This window comes from Toxoplasma gondii, chromosome VI, assembly GCF_000006565.2.
Source record: "Toxoplasma gondii ME49 chromosome VI, whole genome shotgun sequence".
Taxonomy (NCBI): Eukaryota; Apicomplexa; class Conoidasida; order Eucoccidiorida; family Sarcocystidae; genus Toxoplasma; species Toxoplasma gondii.
The window spans coordinates 3435377-3459738 of NC_031473.1; the positions used below are offsets into that span (position 1 = coordinate 3435377).

The following is a 24362-nucleotide window of genomic DNA, read 5'->3' on the forward strand; positions in this document are numbered from 1 at the left end:
TATCTACCATGACACTGGCTCTAACTAGACGTTGGTTCCTCGTACCCGCCGGGGAAGGATAACTTGAAAAACTCGGAACGCGGACCTACGCGTTCGTCATGCCGTCGGAACACTGAGAGTAATCGAAGGAGTTCGAAGCTTTATGCAGGGGTTGCCTCGAAAAGGGACAGGTGTGTGATGAGATGAACTGTGCCTTCTCAGCGGGCAAGAACGAAGACGCACCAGGTTTTTCTCTCCTGCTAATCTGGAAAGCTGTAGGAAAACAGCACATGGAAGGGTGTGTTGGATGACGAAATACAGACGGATCTACACATGGCACAGCTCTTCCTATGATTGGAGCTGGTTTTATTCTCAGTTTATGGGCGAAGAAGAACATACCACCCCTGCCGAGACCTAGAGTCTAACTGTTACAAAGTAAGACCCTGCGGGCCTTGGACGCTCGGTTTCTCGGATGGGTTGCGCGGTACACCAATTTATTGGCTGGGAACTTCTGAAGACAAAACATTTCTTTTCTCGTTCTGTTGGTCCCTCAAAACAAATCATATTGACAATATTACGGGACGAGAAAAGCACGAAACGGAGGCGTGAGCCTCAGTGACGCAATGTGAGCGATGTTTTAACTCTTGGCCGCTCGATACACACACACAACAACACGGCCATACCCTTTCCCTCAAGTACGGTGCTAATTAAAAACCTCAGGAAAAAAGTCTAGAACAAGTTCGATTGATGACACGACCTCCGTTTCTTCGTCAGCATCATTCATGCATTCCACATTTGCATTGCCATGGCGCCATGGCGGGACTGAATTGTAATTACAGTGGAACTGGCAAGCTTGTTTCCAACTTCATTGAAAGCCTAGAGTGTGTCCACACACGACCAGTAGGCCGACTCCCAAAGCACCAGTCTGCTCTTATCGATGACAGTTTAATCGAACGCCGCAGCTAAGAGTCCTTTGAAAGATCCTCGACGATGAAGTCGAAAGGATCGGGACCGAATTCTCCGATGGCGTTGTCGAACTGGAAGCTTGGGTCCTTTATGTGCCAGCCTCCACCACGTGCTCGCCATTCCGCTTTCCTTTCACGATATTCGACCGACATCGCTTTCAAACTGGCGTACGTGATTGTAGCCGTTTTGGTTTCTGTCGCATTAACATGAAGGCTTTTCTCTTTCGGCCCAGCGTAGGTTCTGCCGAATTTCGGGGTTTCTTCCTCCCGGTACAAGGGCACCAGCCCTCGGCCACCGACTTCACTGAGCACTTTTCTTGCGACTGAAACTGCGTTTGAGACCTCGACTGCAGAAACGCTTTGGCTCTCCAGTTCCTCTGCTGCAGCAGCGAGGGTTGCAAGTGCCTCCCTCAGCACGCGCGGCAACTCGTCCGTCGTCAGTTTCGTCAGATGCAGATAAAGACGACCTAGATTTGCCTTGCAGAGTTCAGAGTGAAGATAGCTACAGTTTTCTGCCCGCTTCTGAAATGTCCGGTGCAACAGACCACTGCGGCCAACTGTGACTTCGTGAAACGTTTTCGATGAAAACGAACAGCAGAAGCACAGAGACGCGTTTTCCTGGCTTTTGACTGCCTCAGAAAACCCCCTGACAGGTGCCGCTACGCAAGTTGCCGGTACGCCAGCGTCTTTCTGAATGATCTCGGGCGACAAAAGCGCCTGGTAACAAGGCGGGAACTCGCTGAGAGGAGCCCGGTGCCAGGCGATGGAGAGACCGGACGACCGAACGGGAGGAAGCGAACACTTTCCTTCCCATTCTTTCAATTTTCGCTTCTTTTGGGATCCGCTACTGTGTGCACTGCTACTCGACGCCTTTGGCAACTGCGTCTTCGGGTGTTCCACCGCGAATTTTCCGTTTGTGTTTGAGTGCGGCTCGTGCTGACTGAATACCCCTGATCGATCCTGAAGGTGTGTGCTTCCACTACCATGCAGTCCTTCTGTTTCAGTCTTGGTCTCGCCGTTTTGTCTCCCACCCTGTCCCATCTTTAACTCGGTTTCGCATGTTGTTTTGGCCTCTCGAAGGGTGCCCTGCTTGTCGGCGAGTGCCCGGTTCTGTCTCGCGTTTTCTCGATTCTCCTTCGTTGCGTTTTTCCGCATCTCTCCGCCGGCCGACACTCTCTCGGTCTCAGTCGCTCGCCGTCGCTCCGCAGCCTCGCGGGAGCCCAAAAAACAATTTGCGCTTGTCGTTTTAGCGAGGACGGGAACATTCCCTCGGGGATGGGCGCTTTGAGAAGCCAGTAACAAGGGCGCAAGCTTTGCAGACACCCGTTCCTCCCCGCCTTCTGGATGCGGATTTTCGCGACACACCAACGACAGTTTCAGAGCAGAAAGGCAGACCGAAGCCTCGCCGACGGTGATGGAGAACGGCAGCAGTGGAGAGGAGAGAATTCGCGACAAGACAGCGCCCTCCCATCCGAGACAGTTCCAGCTCCAAAGCTTGTCGCTGCAACTCAGAGACACAGATCGCAAGTGGCTAGGCAGATCGCTGCGCCCTGGAAATAAAAGACACACGGCGACGCCGGAGAGGGGAAATGTGAAGGTGGGCCTTGTCGACAGTTGCATGCTGACATGGTTTACAGAGCAGACGGACATCGACAGACGACTAGAAAGATCAAAACAAAGAACATATGTCCCCCTTCCGCTACACCCTCCGATGGAGAGACCGCGAGAAGAGGAAGAGCAATCGCGAAATCCGCACTCCTCACATGACGTGGAACTTCCACGTAAAACAGTAAAAACTTAAAAAAGAGAACTCCACGCCGGCTAAACGCGTAGGCGTGCATGACGATAACTGTTGCTACTCAGATGCTACCAAATCCGTCCTGGATCTAGACAGCAGGCACCACACTGCAAACCCTCTGAGTCGGAGCAGACGCCCACGATACGGGAAGCATTCGAGAGAAACAGCGGTGTCGGGGAAACATCTGAGAGTCCTCCAGTCCTGCAGAACATACCTGGTTTGAATCTCAGGAGGCCCCGTCTTTGGACGGAAAGAAGGTCTTGTTCCGTGGTCTGCAGACTCGTTCTCTCATCGCTTCTTGCTGCAACCGATACAGGTTTTGCGCCTGTCGGGCGAAATCGGAAAGCGACTCCAGAATCCTTTTCCTTGTGCTCTTTTTTCTGCCTACACTTTCGATCCCTTCCATTCTCAACCAGGGAACTGATTCGCTCGTTACGCCTTCCACTTGGCTTCTCGGTGTCGTCTGGATATCCGTTTGTACCTTCGTCGTCTCCCTCCCGTTCCTTCCTTGTCCACTCGTCTCCTTTTGTCTCTGCACTTCCAACTGCATGTGGTTCGCCTTCGTGAAGCCCACTGCCTGTCGCGGACTTTTCAGAGACGAACTCCCCACGCTTCGCTCCTCGCGCGTCGCCTTCTCTCTCGGTCTCCGCGTCTCCCCCATCTCTGCCCTCTCCAGTTTCGTCAAGGTCTTTGTCTTCGACGTCGCGAGGAGCGACCGCGGCGTCCCCGCAGGGCGCCATGGAGGCGTAGAAGTGGAGACGCACGTCCCCTTTCGTTCGAAAACTGAGAGAAAGCGGAACGAACTCGATCCAGACTTTGTCTCCTGCCTTGGCTACGCGTTCGTCGTCGCGCTGACTCCGGCCCGGCTGGCGCCCGCTCGGGAGACCCAGTCCTCCAGATCCTGTTTCTTCTCCGGTGACAGCAAGTGAAGAGCAGCGCGGATTCTGCGAAGAAGAGAGGAAACCGAGAGAAGATGGAAAAGGGTGAAGAAGAAAAAGAGCTAGCGCATGCACGTCTTCAGTTAAGTTGCGTAGAAGCCGACTTTCAGCCTTCAGATGCGGCACTGAATTAGTATTGAGGTCACCTTCCTCCCTTGCAGCAGCTGCATCTTCATCGCTCGCTTGTATCTCCCCTTCTCCCACAAGGTTCCCTCGGCTCGCCGCCTCTCCTGGCTCCGCCTCCTCGCCTCCTTCGACCTCTTTCTGCTCTCTGGCGAAGCGCTCGACTTTTTTCTCTTCGTCCTTAGATTCCCTCGCCAGAGTGTCGCATGCCCTTTCGCCTCTTCTGGCTGCAGGATTGTGGCCTCGCCTGTTCTGCGCCACCGGACTCCTCTCCGTTTCCCTCGTTCTTGCCCTCGAAGCTTCGACTGCCGCCAGAGTCTCTTGGATCCGCAGAACTCGCCTGCGACTTTCACCGAGAAACGCATGCAACTGCGAGAGCATGCCGAGCACTAAATACCGCTTCAGCGCCCTCCTGGCGAGCACCTCGGCATGGGAGACATGCACGCAGACGCAGCTTCCCTGCGTCCACTGTCTGTACACCTGAGGCGGGAAGGGAGAAGCGAAGGAAGCCGCGGGGGGCGCTTGTCGCCTCTCAGGGTCTTTCGCGGGTTCCTCCTCGACAGAGATCGGAGGCTCCGACGGCGCGACTCGTCTGTGTTTCATTTTCTCACTGGAGGCACCATCGCAGGAAGAACTTGAGCACTCTCGGGAACAAGGCGACGAAGAAGACGGCGACGAGGAGGGAGAAGCCGACGAGGTCTCTTCAGAGCGAATCCCCGCACAGGGCGAAAACGAGGAGCAACAGAGAAACGAAGACGCGTCGGAACGTCTGCCTTCACACAGAGGCTGCAAGTCTCCGCCGCGGCCTCCACGCACCGTCAGAGTGCCTCCATCAGTTCCGACTGGTGCGTTCGAAGCAGGGGACTCCGCCCATGCATGCGACTCTTCTGTGCGGTCCACGACGGCCGCCTTGTCCCTCTCCTTCGAACGACAAGAGACAGGACCGTCCCTGCGTTCAGGAGACAACGACGCCCTCCGTGAGCACTTCGCGCTCTTGAGACTCTCCGTCTTTTTGCCCGACGCCGGAGGCCGAGACGGAGAGGTGTCGAGACAGTAGAGCAGTGGCGAGACAGCAGTTGAAGTTGGAGAAACTCTGTCGCTTGCTTCGCAGGCGACAGTGTTCGAAGGAGGTCCTGAGACAAGCCTGCCAGCGAGGTCAGGGAAGCCTTGCGTCTCGTGGGGATGCTGGGCGCAGCTGCGCAGAGGCAGACTCGCAGGGGGAAGAAGTCGACAGCGCCCGATGCAGCGAGACCCCGTCGCCACCACCAGAGGGGAAAATACCGATGACCGAAACGCATGAACGGAAGACGACGAAGAGGGAGATGAGGAGAAGGAAGCAGAAGAAAAAGAAGGTGGGTGTGCGCCTGTCAGTTTGACTGGGTGGAGCTCTGGATCCTGAGACCTCTGTGGGTCCGAGCAGAAAGAAAGAGTGACGTCGGGCGTTTGAAGAAGAGGCAGTTGTTCTCGCTCTTGCTGGTCCTTCTCTCGATGTGCAAGGCGGCAACCTTCACTGTGTGCTCTCCTCTCCTCCGCTTCCTCTTCTCCAATCTCCAGCGCGAATCCTGCTAAGACAGTCCATTCGCCAGTCGCTGCGTCCGGCTTCCCTCGTCTCGGAACAGCGCTGGCAAAGACGCTGAAGAGACACTCTGCGACCCTGTCCCCGAGAGACCGAGAGGCGGCGCTTGCCTCAGGAGACAGCGACGGAGAGTCTGAGGAAGCAGACATCGCGCAGGAAGGGATGGGCAAGACGGCAAAGAGAGAGCGGCGATCGAGGAAGGGAGCGAAGAACCAGGCAGAGAATGAAGGAGGCGAGACGCAGCCTGGAGAAGACGCGAGAGAACGAAAGAGAAGAAGATAGAGAATTGGAGCGGGGGGGAAGAGAAGAAGACAGATAGTTTCGACGCCACCGAGCAGAGGTGCAACAGAGGGGGAGAGAGACAACAGAGGAAGAGGCAGAGATGGGAGATCGGAAGCAAAAGTTGAGCATCCAAACATTGAAACAATGAAGGGAGAAAAAAACAACATCCGTTGTCACTTGCCGCTCTCCAAGGCTTCGGGGTGTCTATCCTTGTGGTCGACGTTCGCCCGATGCTGTCTTTTTGTGAGAGCTGTCTCCTCACGTTGGGACATAGACGAGAAATCAACATCCATTTCTACTCTCCTGGAGTCTTTGTCGAGTGTTTCGTTGCAGGATCTGTTTTTGCTCAACATGCAAAGTTCAAGGATCTTCAAGACTGAAAAATCAGATTATTTTCAACGTTGAAGTCCTTCGTCCCGCACCGAAGCGGCTTCGCTGTGGTGTCTCCTTCGCAAGACACTCCAGGCAGCTTCTGTAGAAGCGACGTCTCGGACCGCATTCCCTCCATAATACCTGCGGCAACTCCGCCACAAGAAATTCGTTTTTTCGTGCGAAGAAACTGGAAATCCTTGCGGTCCCGCCTTGGCTCCAAGTCGGAAAAGAACGCGAGAAGGAATTCGCCGCTTTTGCCTCAACGCAACTCTCAACGAAAAGTCGAGACCACTCTGGCGTTCTCGGTGTCTCTCGTCGCAAATCGTGCCAGCTCTGAGTTCGGAAGTATCGCGTGTCTTTCGCAGTTCCTTGTTCGTGTGCAGGGCTGAGGGGTGGATTGCCAAAGCAGATCACGTTCAGTTCCTTTTCTTCTGGATCTGCAGTGTTTTTCTCTGCAGTCCCAAAGTGACCCGAGCCCAGCTTTCACAGCGTCTGCCAATCTGGATGCTGAGTTTCGCCTCTCTCGCTGGGTGTGATGGTCTGTGTCCTCTGCCGCTTTTCCTCACCCATCTGGAAGACAAGCGGCACGGTTCTATTTTTCCCTTCGGTGTGGACGCGCCAGACCCGAGGAAGCGGCGACATCTGCCGCTTTTTCCCCTCGGGGTCGCTGGGCTGGGGGCTTCGTAACTGCTTGTTCTGTGCGAGCGAAAAGGCGGACAGATCCCGTTCATGAACTGTGACACTCCAGACGCGCGAGGGAGGAAACTCGGAGCATTTCCTCCACAAGAAGAGTCCGTCTGGGGCCGACTTGGGTTGTGGACACGGCGCAGGACCTTGGCGGCAAAGCACCATGGAGGACTCGGGAGTTTCTGCTGCAGCTTCAAGCTGCGTCGCGCGATCCCGGGCAAATCCGTTTTTTCTGCCGAGTTCGTACAGCTGGTGGGGGGAGGCGGAGGCGTCCACAGAAACGAGTTCAGGGAATTCTCCGGCAGAACGCGACGCTTTTGCCAGTGGTGCAGCCGCAGAAGCAACAAGCAGCTGCGGCGCAGCGAGTTGCGCTGGAGTGGATGAGTCTGAGGAAGGCCGTCGCCTGACTTGGCTGAAGAGCCAGTTCGCAGCTGCCTCGTTCTGGGCCATCGACGACGGGGAGGCCGCTACACCCGGCAGATCTCTTCCGTCTCATGAGATGCGTGAGGCGCCGCCTCACGCAGCAGCAAAGGGAGGTGCATCGCATCCTGCGTCTGCGGAGTCGGTCGACGCCGCTGCCTGCGAAGCGTCCGCTGGCAGCAGTGACCTCGGCGACGGAAGCCGCGCTGCGGAAGTCCTCGCAGCGAGTTCCGGCGATATCGACGCGGCGGCTTGTCCTGACACGCGCCAAGACGAGATTCTCTGCCCAGTCTTTCGGCTGATGCTGAAGCATCGCTGCAACCTAACGTTGGTGGGGAGGCGCCTGTGTGACTCGGACTTGCTTCTTCGCACACTGGCGGTCGTCCACGGTCCTGCGGACGGCGCCGCGCGCGATTCAAGTGCAGGCACCGATTGCCCAGCCGGAAAAAAGCGAAAGACCGACCTCCAGGAAAGGCTGCACCGCGACGAGGACTGGCGTCAGGTCCTCGCCCTGGATGGCGAAGGGGAGGCGGGGACGGCGGACGGCGCCGGAAGCTCCCGCGGGGACTCCCTCTACTTGAGGCATATCACCTTGCATGTGTCTCCTTGTTCCGCGCTCGCGAGGTCAGCGGCTGCGGCCTCTGCGCCAAGGGAGGCGAGTTCTCAGCCCTCGTCGGGTGAACCTGAGAGCAGTCGAGCGTTGCAGACAGTCCGGGAGGAACCTGAGAGTTTGCCGCGGACGCCTTCCAGCAGGTCGGACACCGGCGGCGCCATCGGCCCGGCCTTTTCGTACGGCCTGCTCCTAGTGCGTCTGCAGGCTCTGCCGGAGAAAGTCCGCGCCGCAGTCGTCGAAGCCGGCAAACCTTTCGGGCGCCTGCTCGAGGACCACAAAGTCGTGCGAGAAGTGATGGTGGAGAAGAAATTGCATGTGCACTTGCGCCAGTCGTTTTTCGCCAACGCGCCGCCAGCTCTCGCGCGTGAGCGACCCGCTGGGAGCGACGGAGACTCCGAAACGAGGGACAGCCGCGACACCCCGGCGCCTCAGCCTCTGCCGGAGTGTACCTGCTTGCCCGTAACAGCGGCCCACGGTCCTTCGAAGGACGCGCTGACATGCACCTTCGGTCGCTGGTCAGTGGTGCTATGCAACGGCAAGCGCGCAGCGCGGGTCCTGGAGATCGTGAACAGTTCTCTCTTACTCCGAGCAGCAGCGCTCGCGCGGGAGAAATCCGGGGAACGAACCGCCGCCGGACGCCCCACGGAGCGCGAGCCTGGGTCGCCGACAGCCGCGTCGCTTCCAGCGCCTCTGGGAGAGTCCTTGCAGGCGGTGAAGCAGACAGGCGCAGAACGACAGGCGCAGGCTCTCTCGGAGGAAGCAGAGGCTGCGCTCAAACACTTGAGCCAGGTTTGCCTGTGCTCTGCGCAGGACTGCCCGGTGCACAAGCATCTGGTGGACATTCCCTCAGTCTGGGGACCGCCTGGGGGCTTCGCAACGACCCGAGGGGCAGGGACAGAGAAGAAGGCTGGAGCGCCTGCGAGACAACCGGAGGGCTCCGAAGCCGAACGGTGCTTCAACTGCGGGAGTGCCTTGTGTGTAGAAATGTTCCAGAGGGAGTAGGTTGGCATCTGCTGCCAGCGAGCTACGCACGAGGCGAAAAAAGAGACTGAGGACTTTGCTCCTTCGATGTCTTCCCCGCCACCTGGCGCTGACGTTCGTCCCTCATGTGAGGGCATGTAAACTGACACCCGAGGACGCAAGGAAGAAAACAGCAAGTCATGAGACACAGGTTGTGCAAGTGTGAAAGATACGCATCGCAGCCTCTGAACCGTTGCTTTTCGTCGCGACGAAGCTAATCCGACGCGCGCTCACAGACGCAGTGAAGGAGCGTCTGGTCTCTCAGCTCGCCGGTCACCGCTCTTGACGGGTCAAATCGTTTCTGTGGCGCATTCGAAAACGTCTTCGCCATACACTCGAGACAGAAGTAGAGGTTCTGTCACAGCTGCTCCACCAAACGCAGAAACACAGACAGGCCCCCCACTTGCACACAGAGCTTCTGCAGTCGTGCTTTCGCTTCCCTCGACTTCGCAGGATCTCTAGCGAAGGTGTCTCGACCAGCATTGTGAAGCTCTCGCGGCTGTCTTGTTTCTCAAACGCACCAAGCAGGCCAGACTTCCTTTCAAGAGCCTCCAGACACAGATCGATCAAAAGGGCACTCCTCAGCGTACGCACGGTAGTTCCGAGAAGTCAGACAAAGAGGTCGAGCTACACTGAAGCTACAAGTGGCAATCCGAATAGCAGATCGCGTTCGGTTTTGGGGGAAACGCCTGTTGATCCTCTATTGGTGTGCCACAGTATTTTGTCCTTTCGTCTATTTGTGGCTTTTTCCTCCTTTTTACCATGTTTGACTTGTTCCTCCTTTTACCCATGTGCGACTTCTTCTTAGTTTCGTCCATGTATGATTTCTTCTCCAGTGGAAACCGCAGGAGCCAACTGTCAGGCTGTCGCGCGCGAGTTTGAGGAGTGCGAGTGTGCTCAAGAGAGCTAAATTCTTTTTCTTGTTGAACGCGAATCTGTTGAATAACTGTTGTCTCTGGGGCTGTGTGTCATCGATTGAACTGTGTTTTTGAAAGGAAATTCAAAACTTTTTGAGACGGCTTGTGTTGGTGGCCGTGTTCGATCTCTGCGGCTGCGCAAAGAGTCCGCGGTAGTAACGTTTCCAGAGGAGTGACAGAGACGCGCCTTCACACGGTCGAACGCATGTCGTTTTTTGCGTTGCGGCTGCAAAAAGCAGAAATACATTTCAAGCGCACTCTGGAGTCAACGGAGATCACAGAGCCCCCGTTGCAACGCCGTCCCCCGTTTCTTTCTCGGTTCGACAAACTAGTCTGTGAAAACGCTGGTCAGGCGGCATAGACACACGAATTCCAGATAGTCCGTCAGCGGAGAAACAAAGACCTAAACGAGAAACACTGTCTCAAAAGAGCGGCATTTTAAGTAGCTGCTCCTGTCGCTGCTGTCGCTGAAGATATGCACTGCAGAGCCGTAGATAGCTCATCGAGAAGAAGACACGCTGTTTCGATTAAACACGGACCCGTCCCCGGATTCAGATGTCAGGCAGTGAAGAAACGACAAGAAAAGATGCATTTGTGGGAAACTTAAAAGAAAAAAGCAGTTTCTCTCCCCTGTCCCGTGTGTGTGCCTTGCGCATGCGCTGCCCAAGGGGAGCCGTTGGACCTCATTTCCGAAGTCGAAGCTCTACGTCGAAACTGCGATTTTGCTAAAGCGAAACAGCTTTTTTTCGGCCTTTTCCAGTGTGAAGTCTGTCGCAAGCAATCTCCTTTGCTTGCGTGAAGCTCTCGAGACGCCGCGCCGCTGCGGCGCTCGACATGCGCTGCCACAGCCTCAGATCCTGTCTCACTTTTCTCAAGTGCTGGACCTTGACTTCAACTTTCTCCAGCGTTTCTGCCCACAGCTTTCTCCTAGTTTTTCTGTGAGTCTTCCTCCTCACTCTGGTCAACAAACTGGATCTTCTCGGACAAGAAGAAACATCTTCTGCCTCGCCTCCTGACCCCCCTGTCAGGCGGCCGGAGCCTCGCAGTTCGCCGCGCTTTTCTCAGGTTCCGCCGTTGTCCTTCTTTTTCCTTTTTGTTCGTATTTTTCGCCACGCCGCTTCACCCTTCTTCTCCTCTGCTTCAGGTTTGTCGCTGGGCGAAGCTGACACTCGAGCACTTGCGTGGAATCCGAGCTTCCTGGCCTCTGCCGATTCAACCTGAGAGAATCACCGCCGTTCGCTTCTTCCTTCTGGTCGTCTTTCTCCCGCTTTTCCCCGTCTCTGTGCAGCCCAGCGTCTCTCTCTGCGTTTCTCGCGGTCGCGCTGTCGGTTGTCGCGTAGAATCTGCACGTAGAAGACACACTGGAGACGCTCTCCGGTCCGAGGCTCGCGCGGCGTCGCTTGCTTCATCGATAGTCCCCGTCCCCCTCGCAAGAGCGGCTTCCCGCTCAGTCCAACGAGCAGGCGCTTCACGCAACGCGTTCGGGTGTATGTCCACGCCGACTCCCAGGGAGTCTGTCCTGGGCAGGTCCGCCGCAGGGCCTTCCAGGAAAGTCTCCAGAAACGTTCGACTTTGCGGTTGAACAGATCCCGACCGCGTCACACAGAGCCGCGAACCATCTTTGCTGAGATACGCTTCCCCGTTTTCCTCTGCGTCTGCTGGAACCAACGCGGTGCACCTCACAGCGAGGAGAGGGAGGGCGTTCCTAAGGTTCGCGGGGACGACGCGCTTCGTCTGCGAAGTCTCAGATCCGCAGAACGCGACCGAGACAAGAACGCGCGTTCGAGGCCGAGCTCCGCAAGGTGGAACTGTCTCTCGTTTTGAGGGCAGGCGTCCCTTTGGCGAGCTGGTGGAGGAAGGTCGTGGGCAGAAAGCAGCGGAGCTCCCTTTCCTTTGCGTCTGAGAGGAGCGATGGACGCTGCAAATGAGAGAGAGGAAACTGTCGATTGCTCACGCAGCAACTCGCGAGAAACGCCGAGAAGCGCCTCGGCCCAGGAAGCGAGTCGAGACGCCGAGGGGGAGTCTGCAGAGAGAGAGGGGAGAGAGGGGAGAGAGGAGAGAGAGGGGAGAGAGGAGAGAGAGGAGAGAGAGGGGAGAGAGGGAGAAGAACAGAGACAGGTGCATTCGAGCGCGGAGCAAGAGAGAAAATGCACAAGTGACAGACCTGCGCCACACAAGGCCTCTCCCGAAGCCTCTGCACTCGCCCAGACAGAGAACGGAGAAAGGATGCGAGACTCAGAAAGAAGAAGCCGTTCGGAAGCAGACGATCGGAGAGGCGAAACGAGACACCACGGTGACGGAAGGGAAGAAGAACACGAAGAAGCAAAACAAGCAGCACAGGAAGCAAAGGAAGCAAAAAAAGAACTTGGATTTTCAGACGCCCCATTTGTGCAAGTCCAGGACTGGCTGCCACAGCGGGAACACACTCGCGGTTATGAAAGAAATGAAGAAGAGGAAGAAGACGAAGGAGAAGATGACGAGGAAGGAGAGATGGAGGATAAAGAAGAGACGCCCAAGTCTCGGTCGACAGTCCAAATTGTTCAGAGAAGGAAGGAGGAATGCTACTGCGTTACGGAGTACGTCCGGACAAGGGGCTCCAATTTTTTTTTTTCTTTTCAAATTCGAGGTTCCTTTACGTCGGTTCCTCTCTCTTTCTCGCGGGGATTTCTCTCGTCTGACTTCATGTGCGGCTCTGTCCGGCGCTTCTCGTTTTCGTCTCATCGCGCTGGGACCACTGGACTGTCATTGCAGTTGCTGTTTCTCTCCTCTCGTGGCATCGAGGAGCAATCCTGCGACTGCAGCTCGTTGTTCACTTGTGTTTTCGTTTTTCACCCGACTCTTCTTAATCCGTTTTCTCACTCTCTGCCGTCTCTCTCTTCTCTGTGCATCCCCCTTCTATCTTTCTGCTGTGTACATCCGTCCATGTGTATTCATAATTCTTGCAGCCTTTCTCTACTTCTTCCTATCGGAATGTTACCGTGGAGCAACCTATGCACTCAGTCATCTATAATCACTGCTCGTTCCATTACCTTTTTACGAAATCCTGTCGGTCTACACCTATGTGTCTGCCCATGTTTGTGTGTTGCCCCCTATCTACGTGCCTGTCTGAGTTGTTCTGTACAGGCATCTCTCCCAGTCTGTCTGTCCTTGAGTGCATCTCCCTTCAATCCATCCACCGTTCGGTGCCTCTGTCTGTCTAGTCCCGCGCATGCGTGTCTGCATGTTTCTTTCTGTGTCTGCAGGGTCGACTACATTCCGCGTTTCTGGACGACCGATCTGGTGTGTTACTTCACCAACAGGCCGAAAGTTGTTCTCCTCATCAAGCGCATCAGCTCGCCTTCTGTGACGCGAGAGGCTGCTTCGCTGGCTATGTGAGTGTTCACCCTGTTTGGATCTCCTCCCCCTCATCCTGGGGTTCCTTTCCTCTCTTTCCCCGTCGGCGACTCTTTCTTTCGAACGGCATAGACACACGCTTTCCGGAGCGAAGAGACACGCGCCAAAACGTCTGAACGGAACCAACTCTGGACGATTCTCACTTACCGGGGTCTGGGGATTCTTCAGGTGTACGTACACCCCAGTAGAGCTGGGCACACGGACTTTTTCAGGTGTACATACACCTCAGCAAAGCGGAGCTTGTGGGTGTTTTCGGCTCCCGCACGGAGGCAGGCAGAAGAGTCTCCAACATGGTTGAGAAAAAGAAGAAACTCGACACTTGTGGAGTGGAGGAGATCTCCTCGACTCAAATTGTTCTGCAGCTGCACCAAGGAAGTCCTTGCCTATCGCGTCTTGAAGACGGGCAAGTTCAGAAGGTGGAACATGTCTCCAAGCGTGTCTGCATGTTTTTCAGCAGGTCCCAGAACAGAAGTTGCTGCTTTTCTCTCTCTTTTGTCAATTACAGGTACATGCATCGCGACCTGGGTCTGACAGTCATCGTTGAACCGTCGGCCGCGGAGGAAATGGCAGCTGCAGTAAGACTTCTGTAGCGTGTCTCTCTCGCTTTTCCCTTCATCCATCTCTGACGTCACTTTGGGTTTTCGCTCTTCTCCGCGGCTGTCGTCTGCTTCTTTCTCTGCATCCCCGATATATATATATATATATATATATGCATGCGCGTCCTTACTCTTTCTCGATATGTTCTCTTTTTCTTCTGAAAACAGGTTTTGTCCCCCTATCGTCCTGTCAACTCCTGTGCCCGTCTGTTTGAGAAAGGAGCTTGCTCGTCCTCTGTGCGTCACTCGTCCTCGAAATGCCGTCGAGTTGAATCTTTTGGTTTCCCTCGACCTTTTGCGCGTGCGCGAGAGTTTTTTTTTCGTTTTTCGAACTGCTTCTCGAGCTCCTCTCTCGCGCAGGGCCTTCAGTTTGTGGGGTGATGCTCTCTGTGTCCGTTCCTTCCTCCCCAGACTCGAAACGCCATTCCCCTCAAGACCTGGGTCGACAGCGCCTGCAGTCCACGGCAAGAAGAAGACTCTAGCCGGACGTCTTCTTCGGTCTTTTCTCCTGCCTCTGCTTGGTCAAGAACGTCTCCGTCTCCTCGTTCCGCCCCCTCTGTGCACCTTTCTCCTTTCGTCCCTGCATCCCCTTCTCATGCTTCCTCTTCTTCGTCTTCGTCGTCTTGTCTTCCGTCCTCCTCTTCCGCTTCTTCCTGTTCGTTTTCTCAGCGAGATTCAGGAGCTGGTTCGATCCCTCCCCCTGACGCGTCTGCCTCTGCCTCTGCGTGTGAGGGCGCTCGCTGGCCGGGTGCTTCTACGTCTGCGAGGCGACGGCGAACGCGCAAAAGGTCGTCTTCTCCAGGACCGCCTGCGCATTTGAGCGAGGCCGTCGACCTCGTCGTCGCTCTGGGCGGAGATGGAACGATGCTTTGGGTCTCGCGGCTCTTCGCAGCCAGTGTGCCGCCGGTCCTCGGCGTCTCCATGGGCAGTCTGGGCTACTTGACGCGCTTCTCGCTCGAGGAGGCGCGCCGGCAGCTGGCGGAAATGACAGTCCGGAAGGAATTCTCCGTCAACCTCAGATGCAGACTCAGTAAGGAGGCGCGCAGCCAGGAGGGGTCGCTCACGGGTGACGACGAAAACAGGCAAACGTAACAAATGTCGTGAATGTCTCATCTACAGTGTATATCCCACAACCATAGTGTAGAGTTCCCCTGCTGTAGTCATGAGATCTTCGATTTTGCGCATCTTACGTTGTCGAGCTGGCGTCTCCGTGTTAGCGTCTGGCGGTCGTCCAGGAGGTCAAGAGGAAGGTGTATTTGAGGACAGGCAACCGGAGGACATCGCGACTACGCAGCAGGGAGATCTAAAAAGTAGACAGTCAGGAGTCGAACTGTGTAGAAACGCGTTGGCAAGCCTTTCGTCTCTCGACGTTTCCTCCTGTGCACCAGCTGCGCCGTCCAGCTGTCTGAGGGCCTATCCCGGGAGGAGAAGAAGCGTTGCTCAGCCTGTAGAAGTTTAGCGGTTTAAGTGACAAGTTTCCCCACAGCGAAGGCGCTGAACTCCAGGGTGCTGCGGGGCCGACGTCTTTCGACAGCGCTGCAAGTCGAGACTCAGTCTGTCGAGGTCTGTCAACGTTTTTTGGGAGATTCCCGCGAAGGCCTGATGCATGCAGGATCGATTTGCGGCGGTTCCCAGTGACTGGATACTCCACTGAAAGCATTGAGCCTCTTCCACGCATGCTGTGCTGGTCACGGTTCTCTGGTAGCTAGAAACTCCACACACTTGTATTGACTGGCGTTGCAGTGCAAAGACTCTCGCGTGAGTTGACAACGCTTCCAGTCTGTCCTGCGTCGCGCGACGGTGGGGTCTTGGAGGCGAGGGTCCACACGCGTCTGTCGGCATTGAGGAACCCAGCGTTTGTCGCCCTCCACCGAAATGATGCGGACCCATTCTTTGACGCGTTTCCAAGCCCCCGTCGCGTCGCAAGAGGCTTCTCATCTCTGAGTTGGAGACGCTGTCTTGGCGCCTCTGCGAAGCGCTCGAACGACACCCGCTCCACTCCACCGTTGTCCGCGTTTCAGCCTTCGTTTCTCTTTTTTCTCCGTCGTTCGGGGTCGTCGCGTCCAAATGTCTCCCTCGTGTCTCTCTGGCGTCGCTGCGGCTCTTGCAGAGGTCTGTCTGCTCTCGGCGGAGGAGGTGGTGTTGGAGTCGTTTGTGGCGTTCAACGAGTGCGTCATTGACCGAGGATTTTCTTCGAATCTCTGCAGCCTAGACGTCTACTGCAACGACTGTTTCTTCACCACCGTCGCCGCCGATGGACTGATCCTCGCGACTCCAACAGGTTCGACGGCGTACTCGATGTCCGCTGGCGGATCGATGGTGCATCCCAAGGTACGCTGAAAAGCAGAGAGAGAGAGGAAGAAGACGTGGAAAAATTGGAGAGAGAGAAGGCTCCGCTTGACTCTCTGAAACTTCGCATCACGAGTTTCCAAGAAAAAGAGGAACCGATTCTCATGGGAAAGGAGACGTCTTTGAAGCAGACGCAGAGTGTCCGGAGAGGCAGAAGGGCGGAAGGAATCAAAGGGGAGTGCAGGTCGCAACAGGGACGAAAGAGGCACCCAGAAGAAGGAAAAAAGTGGACGAAGAAAACGCATCAAACACGAGAGCAAAGAGAAGAACATGTAGCGAGAACAGGGGAGGGGAAAGAGAGAAGAGGGAAATATCAGCTGATGACGAGAATTTAACATGAAGTATGTATATATATATATATATGGATGTGTGCATGCGTTGTACATTCCAATCCTCTCAGCTCTTTCTCTTGCACGTTTATACATCAACATACGTATGCCTATACATATATATATATATATATATGCATATATGTATATATATATATATATATATATATACGAATAAATGATTACAGATATAGATATGAAGCCCGCGTGTGTCGTTCTACGTTGCAGGCGAGACGATGAGCGTTTTTGCGTTTTTCCTTCAGGTTCCGTGTATTTTATTCACCCCCATTTGTCCGCATTCTCTTTCGTTTCGTCCTCTGATTCTCCCCGACTCTGTCGTTCTACGAATCGTCGCGCCTGAGGACGCCCGCGGATCGATTTGGATAGCGGTAGATGGTCGGTCGCGAACGCAGGTGAAGCGCGGTGTCTCCGTCCTCGTTTCTCTCTCTGCCTTCCCATTTCCAAGTGAGCAACGACGCACACAGTGCAGGCCCGGTGGAGGCACAGTGCGTTCGTCAGCTGTTGTGTTTCTCTGGGGTTTCGCTGTTTCTTTTTTGGGGGAACAAAAATCACCTCCGAGGTGGCTTTTCTGTGTTCGACGCTCTGCAGTAAACTCCGATCGTCTGCGTTTCTAAGCTGGCGCTCGGTGTGGGCCTGCGTCGACGGCAAGTGTCTCCTCGCGCCCTTTCGCCGTCTTGAGTAAATCGCTTTCCTGGTATTTTTTCCGCGTTTGAACATTCTGCTGTTCTTTGGAGGAGTTCGTCCCCGTCTCGTCTCGTTGTGGCTGTTATCCTTTCCACGAAGCTGAGAGTGAGAGGCACGAGTCCAAGGCGAGCTGCAGGGTGTGAGACGACGGCAACTCCGCGCGTCGCTTTGCGTGCAGTTCGACTGTGACTGAAGAGAGCACCTCCGCTGGAGGACATCTTCGCTGATTTCCGGAGGGGATGACGAGGAGCAAACGGAGTTGTTTCTCTTCCTTCCCGTCCATGGGTCACCGCGTTCGGTTGTCTGTCCCTCCACTTTTCTTTTCCCTGCTTGCTTCAATTGCATTCACGTCCATTTTCATTTTGGGTTAAAGCCTAAAATCCGTTATCCTGCTTCTTTTCATACATTTCCAAAATTCTGCCCGTCTTCTTGCATGTTCACTCTGCCGTTTGTTCCCTCCCGTTCTTTCCTCCGCATCGCTCAGTCTGGTTCCTTTCCCTTCGTCTCCTTCTCTCAATGGGTCCCCGCTTCTTTTCACTTCCCAGTTCTTTCTCCCATTTCGCTGGTTTTCGTCCTTATCCTTCTTGGCTCTCTTCTGTCAGTGGTCGCGCGGCACCCGGCTTCGTGTCAAGACACCTGGCTGGAGTCTCTGAAAAAAGGTCTCAACTGGAATTTGCGAATTCGCCAAGGTGGTCTCGGCGGCTCTGGGGAAAGCCCCGAAAGCCTTTCCTGCCGTAGCCGATGGCGCGCAGGAGGCCGAGAGTCGCACGAGAAGCGAGAAGTCGAGGAAAGTGAAAGTCAGTCATCAAGCGACGAGTCGAACCAACTTTCGCCGCGACAATGCGGAGTGCACTGCCCACGAACAAGAAGCTCCTCGCGCCTCTCGGAGGTCGCCACTTCCTCTTTGCTTCGAGGACCTTTACATGCGTTTGAAGAGGGGGAAAGACGGCTTCTGTCGACGTCTTCTGCGTCTTGCTTCGCCGAGTCGTTCTCGCCTCCTCCGTCGACGCGATCGGCTTCGCTGCCTTCTGGGGCTGCGGCCTCTCAAGGCTGTGCGTCCTCAGAGACTCCTTCGACTGTCGCATTGCAGCCAGCGCCAGGGGGAGAACCGAGCAAACGGACATGTTTTGACGCGGCTGGAAGACATGAAACGAGCGAAGAAGCGACAGAGACGAGACCGGGCCGAGAGCGCCAGCACGACGGCATGTCTGGCAAAGACTGTGTTCCTCTTGCGTCCTCCGGTGTCGATCCAAGCAGGTCGTCATATCGTCCTGCGCCTCCTCGCCGCCCTCCTTCTCCTTGTTCCTGTTCTTCCTGTCTCTCCTGCTCTTCTGCAGCGTCTCTACTCGCCTCTCCCCTCCCGCCACAGCAACCTCCGAGCCGACGACGCGCCGACGTCCAGAGAGAGGTTCACCGTTCTCCCTGCGCCTCCGGCTCTGCCTCCCGCGCTCCGAGTCTCTGTCGCTCTCGCGATTCGCGGCGACATGAGGACGTGAGTCCAGAAAAGTCGAAAGACGCCTGTGAGTGCGGTGGAGCTGAATCACGACTTGCGGGGGTTGTTTGGAGAGGTCGAGAGCGGGGGACGCGTGACGGGGACAGTCTGGCTTTCTCTGCGGCTCCTGGGGATCTGGGCGCGGGGGCAGAGAGACCGCAGGCTCCGTCGAGTGTCGCGCGTTCTGCCTCGTGCTCTGAGCAGCAGACGTGGACGGGGAGTCCTTCAAGGAGCCTGCCATCTTCTTCTCGGCGTGAGGGGCCGAGGCTGGCCAAGCAGCGCTCTCCCGAGGTTCTCAGGGGTCCTGTTCTCCGCGTTTCGTCGCTGCAGTCGTGCTCGCCAGAAAGTCCGGAAAGCCTCCTCTGGGCCTCGGAGCCTGTAAAGGCCCTCAGCCGAACTGTGTGCAGTTTCAGGTTCAGTCAGGATTACAAGCGAGAGCACGCAGGCGACGAAACCGAAGAAGAAGAGCTGGAAGGAGGAGAAGCTGGAGAGGGTAGCGAGGTTGACTGGAGAGGTCGAGCGAGAGGTCGCGAGTGCAGGGCGGAGCGCGGAGGTGAGCGGGTGTGGTTGGACGCAGACGATTCGGCGAGAGAGGGGAGAAGAAGCGGCGAAGAGGGTGGAGAACGAGACAGGTCGGATGGCGAGGATGCGCTGAAAAGGAGGGACCCAGCCGCTTTGCTCTGCGTTCACTGCTCGGTCGTTCGCCAGCGAGGTCGCTGCCTTCCCCTCGCCGAGTGGAGTCGACACCAGGTAAATCACCATCGTGTGCACCGCGTCATTTCCTACGGAGAAGAAGGAGAAATCAGCCGAAGAAGACATCGAACGAGCAGACAGGAGAGCGAATGGGCAGAGAGAGAAGACGGTGCGTGGCGAGAAGAAGGAGATCCGAGAGAGGACGCAGAACCCAGCGAAGAAGGATGTTCAAGACGGCCGAGACGCAGTAAAGATGGCGGAGAGACAGCGAGGAAAGCGGAGAGGCGAAGAGCGGGAGAAAGAACCGAAAAGAAGACAAGGGACATGGAAAAAGCGGCTGGGGAACGACGAAGCGGCCAAGGTGTCGAGGAGACGCGCCTTCCTCGCACTTCTTCCGAGGACTCAAAGCAAGATCTGAGAGGTTCTCTGAAGACACAAGAAAAGAATGGAGAGCGAGAGACAGAGACCAGGCACTCGCCGAGCGAATGCGTGAAGCAAGAACAAGAAGCTGAAGGGCATCCAAGAGAAACATGGTCTTTGGAGGAACAGGAACGAAGCGAATTGACCATCTACAGATGCGACAGAAAGGCCGTGTATCAGCACAACACGACGAGAATTCCCGACGCCCCTGCCTCCGAGCCAAGAGGAAACAGGCAAGACGTGGAGACTCGAAATGGCCTGGAACTGCCGAGTTCAACGTTTTTCACAGAAGGTCAGTGTCTTGTGCCGGGGGCGCAGGAGGACTGGGGAGGCAGGTTCGACGCAACGCGGGTCTCAGAAGAAGTTTTCACACGCAGAGCAATCCTGAGAGAAACGAGACAGAGCCGCCGAGCATCGGAAGCCGGAAGACACTCTGCAGAGAGAACAGCCGTCTCGCTGGACACGGACGAGCAAGAAGAGAAAACAGAAAGGGCCGAGAGCAAGGAGAGCAGGGAGACGAAGGAGCAGAGTCAGAAAGCGTCTCTGACGGTGGGAGAGAGAGCAGAGGTTTCGCTATCGCCACGGTCCTCTCAGGTTGAGAAGGCCGTGATTGAAAAGCTGGAGCCGGGGAGTGAAGAGGAACTCCAAAGCGTCTTGTCGGATGAGGAACGGAGAGAGACAACAGACACTGGAGCAGAGAGTCAGCAAGCCGCGGACGTTCGAGAACAAGAGGGACGTCCAAGCTTGGAATGTGACGACGAAAGAGCGGACGAGGCGCGGGGTCTCGCGACCCTGAGCAGGTGGCGAGTCGATCAAAGCGACCTGCCGAGAAAAGAAAACAGTTCCTCTGTCCTGAGGGAGGCTTCACTTTCTGTCACTTCTTCGTCCTCGTCGAGTGCGTCTTCGTCCTCACCTGCTGTCGCCTCACCTGCTTTCGCGTCGCTGCCGTCGCCGTCGCCTGTTTCTCTTTCGTCGAAAGAACGCCGTATCCCTCACGACCCCACGAACGCTCCAGAGACACCGCTGGCCGCGAAGGCGTCAGACTTGCAGAAGGCTGCAGAGGCCCGCGGATGCGCAGAGTGTCTCTCTGCAAAGGTGAACGCGACACGATCAACGCCTAAGGTTATCAGTTCTTCAACTGCTGCGCCTGGCAACGACGGTGCTTCATCCCGAGGTGGATCTCGGTCTTTGTTCAAGTCTTCGTCTACGTCTTTCTCCCAGTCCTCTTCTCCGTCTCTCTCTCGGGCGTCACTTGATTCTTCGTCTCGATCTTCCTCTGAGTCCGTGTATCGTTCTGCACCTTCCTGTCCGCCCTGGTCATCTTCGCTGTGTGCGCAAGGGCGTTTCGGCGAACGAGAGCGAACCGTCGGATCCGACTCTCCCGCGCCTGTCACCGAACGCCTGCCTGCTCTTCGTTCGCTGTCCCCGAAGGTGAGGGGTGAAACCCCACAGAAAGGAGACACCTCGCCCTGTCGGAGCGGGAACGCCTTGCTCGGTGTGCTTGCACGAGGGGGGAGCGAGGCTTCACTTCGGTCGTCGTTCTCAAGTCCACCGAGACAGCAGTCGTTCTCCAGGGAGTGTTTTTCCCATCAGCTTTCCGAGGACTTGTGTGTCGGAGGAAAAGCGAAGTCTCACTTTACGGAAAAAGAGGAGTCCTTGCTTCCTGCAATCGACGCTGGGGCAAGCAGGCCGCTGTCCGACGGCCCCCGTGCGTTTTCCGATTCTCTCCCCGCTTCCTCGACCGCAAGATCGTTCCTCGGAGTTTCGGCGCCTGCGGACGCCCCACGGAACGCCGGTCTTCTCGCGAGCTCTTCCTTCTGTCCAAAGTTCTGTTCCACGTCACCTCAGCAGCCGCCCAGTGTCTCTGCGCCTCCCTCGCCGGAGTTCGCTCTGCTCACGGCCAGCAGCTTGCCGCCGAATCTGAGCTTCTCTGCGTCTTCTCCCTCGTCGTTTTCGGGATCTCGATGTCTGGATCCGAGCGAGGAGAGGCCGCCGTGGCTCGCGTCCCCACAAGCACAGAAGCCGGCTCTGCCTCGCTGCGCTTTCAGCGCTGGCGCCCTTCTCGCGGCCTTCCCAGAAGAGGAGCAAAGCCGCATGGAGCAAGTGGAAGAAGGCGACAATAATCTGGGATCTGTAGGAAAGCGGCCCTGGAGGCGACTCGGCTACAGAGAGGGAAGAATCTGGTCAGAAACCGGACGGATGAGACAAACGACTGGGGTCACTCGACCCCTCTGCGTGGAGCCCAGAAGCAGTGGAAGTCGCGGCGGCAAGTCCCGAAAGTCTTCGGTCTTCATGCTCCCCACTGGCGAGTGCACAACGATGGTACGCAGCGGGAGAGTCCCACAGGCATCAGCCGTTCTTCGCGAACCTAAAAGACGAAATAAACCTCCCTTTTTCGCCACCCACTAAAGTTCACGAGACGGCGTAGAGTCACTTTTTTGCCAAATGTGCAAGAGAAGGTTCTCTGAAAAGGCAACCTACCAGATACGCACACCCTAGTGCAGACAGCCGTGGATCTTGTTTTTTATCACTTTGGCAAAAGCTGTCACAAAAGCAAGAAATCATCCACTCGTGTAGTACTCAAAGAGGATGCGACAATCGCTGCGGGCTCCGCGGAGGCGCGCGGCCAGTCCTGTTGGGTTTGCGGCCTCCTAGGGATTACCGTATCTCTGTTATTCGTGTGGAGTTCTGCAGCAGTGGATCGCGGATCCCTTGTACAGAGACAATATGGGCGTATCAGCTGACACTTTCATTGCATGAGTGTAGGCATGATCTTTCTTGGGTTACGCCGGCTTTGTACGGAAGGTCGGGCAGCTTTTTTGCATCTGTGTTTCTTGGGGGTTTGTCTGAGTCGAATACTGCGGACGATCTATGTTCCTCGGTTTTTACCTGTCGAAGGTACGTGATTCGTTTGAGGCTTTTTTGCTTGTCTACCGTGCGGAAAAAAGATAGCTTATGACACTTCATTTGTTGAAACGTTTGCACGTTTCGCACCTTTTTCGACTCGTTTGCGGATGCGAGGCTTTTTTGAGGCCGCGAGCAGGTGTCACTGGTTGTCTCGTTCAGTTCTTCCCTCATCCTGTTCACTCGATTGCGTTTCTCTCTCTGGTGAGACCTTCAGTTTCGCCTCCATGGAAAGTATTGTAGGAAGCTGAGGTCTTACGCGTTTCGCAAATCTTGACTTCCCCTGTGGTCGCACTCTCCATGTGTGGCGAGGCACAGAGTGTGGATTGCCCATTCTGGAGCAGTGGCTTATTGCTTCTTTTTCCGGATTTCGTCGTCGAAAAGGCTACGATTCGTTTCTGTCGTAGAAGCGACAAGGCTCCACTTTCGTTTAGAGGCCCATTCGAAGTGCGGCTTTTCTTTCTGATGCCTCAGGTTCGTCTGGTGTCGCGGTCGGGGAGGAAATCTTCGGAGGTCTTTCGAGATGTGCAAGATTTGAGTTCGTTTTCGTCTGCCTCGACCCCGCTGGTGAGTCCAGCAGAAAGTCCTTTGTTGTCTACAACGCCTCGAGGCGCTCATGGAAACCCATGTCGATCCAGGAGACAACTACCGCAGGAGTCTTCCACCGGGGACTCTTCGGTGCCCCCCCACGCGTCAAGGCCCACTCAGAAATAGTAGACCTTTTTTCACGTTCAGTGAAGACAACAGTTAGTCTAGAGAACGGGACAGTGAAGAGCATGTGTCTGCGTAGGAAGTCGTGGTAAATCAGTTTACCCTAAATCCTAAAAGTGCTCTTCGCGGTCGATTTGAGGGGCAGTAACAGGGAAGCCGCCTTGCGGCAAGGAGGCGCGAGCGATGGTGTGATTTGCGTCAAAAAAGAGAAAGAGGGGAACAGGCAGACACGAGGTCAATGGGGACTCAGGCAAAGCATGTGTAGCTGGTGCAGACAGAGACCGAGGCGCAGTTAACATTCGGGTGCTCTATCTCTGATAGGAAAGAACCGGAGGAGGAGACGTTGTTGTCAGTGTGAGACGCCTCGAAACAACAATACGCACTGGCAGTGCACAACTCTAAAATGGAAAAACGTTTTATTCTCAGAGATGTAACCTCTTCTGAGTGGTGGAGGGTGCAGACTTGTAGAAAACAGTCCGTGTTCCAGGCGTCAGTCAGCTGCATGCTTTGCTCCCAAGTCGTGCGGAGAGTCTACGGCTAAAGCAAGGAGCAATTTGGAAATGGGTTCGGCATTTTTGAACGCCATTTGACGGGAAAAGTCAGTGCCTCTCGGATTTGGAGTGAATCGGTCTTGGCCTCTGTTCGGCAAAAGCAGGCGGATTTCGTGTTCTGCACAGGGTGAAAGGGAACAGTGTTGTTTCCGAAATGCAGCATCCAGTATACTTTGTTTTTCCTGCTGTTGCCTCCCGTTTTTCGTTTGGAGGAAACGCTCCTTTCTCTCGATTCACATTTTGGGTTTCGGTGACATCCCAGTGGACGGCCACACCGGGATATCTTTCTCATTCAGCATCGCGGGGTCAGCTGTCTCTTACCAGTCGAGACCCACTTCAGCATTTGCTACGTGTGGTACAAACTGTTCTATTCTCCCGTTGCGTGCTAACAGCCTCAGATAGTGGTCGTCGCACGCGCGTTTCTGCATCCTCCATGTCACATGGATTTATTCCGCGCTTACCATGCTGAACGAACCGCTGGAGTAATTACAACGTTCAATCCGTGATCTTCTGTGACTTCTGTCGTTGG

General features: G+C 55.7%; 3 protein-coding genes across 3 annotated transcripts; 2 read left to right on the forward strand and 1 right to left on the reverse strand.

Moving 5' to 3' along the window:
• Positions 1 to 626: 626 nt before the first annotated feature.
• On the reverse strand, positions 627 to 6209 carry TGME49_244680 (hypothetical protein). Its single transcript, XM_002366916.2, has 2 exons — positions 2957 to 6209; positions 627 to 2494 (listed from the first exon to the last, which is right to left on the reverse strand). Exons 1-2 carry the CDS (start codon positions 5826 to 5828, stop codon positions 942 to 944), a joined length of 4425 nt encoding a protein of 1474 aa, XP_002366957.2. The 5' UTR covers positions 5829 to 6209; the 3' UTR covers positions 627 to 941.
• A 203-nt stretch (positions 6210 to 6412) lies between these two features.
• On the forward strand, positions 6413 to 9948 carry TGME49_244690 (hypothetical protein). Its single transcript, XM_002366917.2, has one exon. It carries the CDS (start codon positions 6884 to 6886, stop codon positions 8753 to 8755), a length of 1872 nt encoding a protein of 623 aa, XP_002366958.1. The 5' UTR covers positions 6413 to 6883; the 3' UTR covers positions 8756 to 9948.
• Positions 9949 to 10429: 481 nt separating this feature from the next.
• On the forward strand, positions 10430 to 24338 carry TGME49_244700 (NAD(+)/NADH kinase domain-containing protein). The gene is made up of 8 exons (XM_018780726.1): positions 10430 to 12266; positions 12933 to 13061; positions 13589 to 13658; positions 14091 to 14709; positions 15790 to 16010; positions 16621 to 16822; positions 17665 to 21989; positions 23046 to 24338. Exons 1-8 carry the CDS (start codon positions 11602 to 11604, stop codon positions 23283 to 23285), a joined length of 6471 nt encoding a protein of 2156 aa, XP_018637562.1. The 5' UTR covers positions 10430 to 11601; the 3' UTR covers positions 23286 to 24338.
• Positions 24339 to 24362: the final 24 nt, after the last annotated feature.

Coding starts and splice junctions, on each gene's coding strand:
- TGME49_244680 (XM_002366916.2), bottom strand. CDS start 5,828: ATGTTGTTTTTTTCTCCCTTCATTGTTTCAATGTTTGGATGCTCAACT. Junction 2,495..2,956: donor CCTCCTGAGATTCAAACCAG/GTATGTTCTGCA, acceptor TTTTATTTCCAG/GGCGCAGCGATCTGCCTAGC.
- TGME49_244690 (XM_002366917.2), top strand. CDS start 6,884: ATGGAGGACTCGGGAGTTTCTGCTGCAGCTTCAAGCTGCGTCGCGCGA.
- TGME49_244700 (XM_018780726.1), top strand. CDS start 11,602: ATGGACGCTGCAAATGAGAGAGAGGAAACTGTCGATTGCTCACGCAGC. Junction 14,710..15,789: donor CAACCTCAGATGCAGACTCA/GTAAGGAGGCGC, acceptor CGGCTCTTGCAG/AGGTCTGTCTGCTCTCGGCG. Junction 21,990..23,045: donor CTGGCGAGTGCACAACGATG/GTACGCAGCGGG, acceptor CTGATGCCTCAG/GTTCGTCTGGTGTCGCGGTC.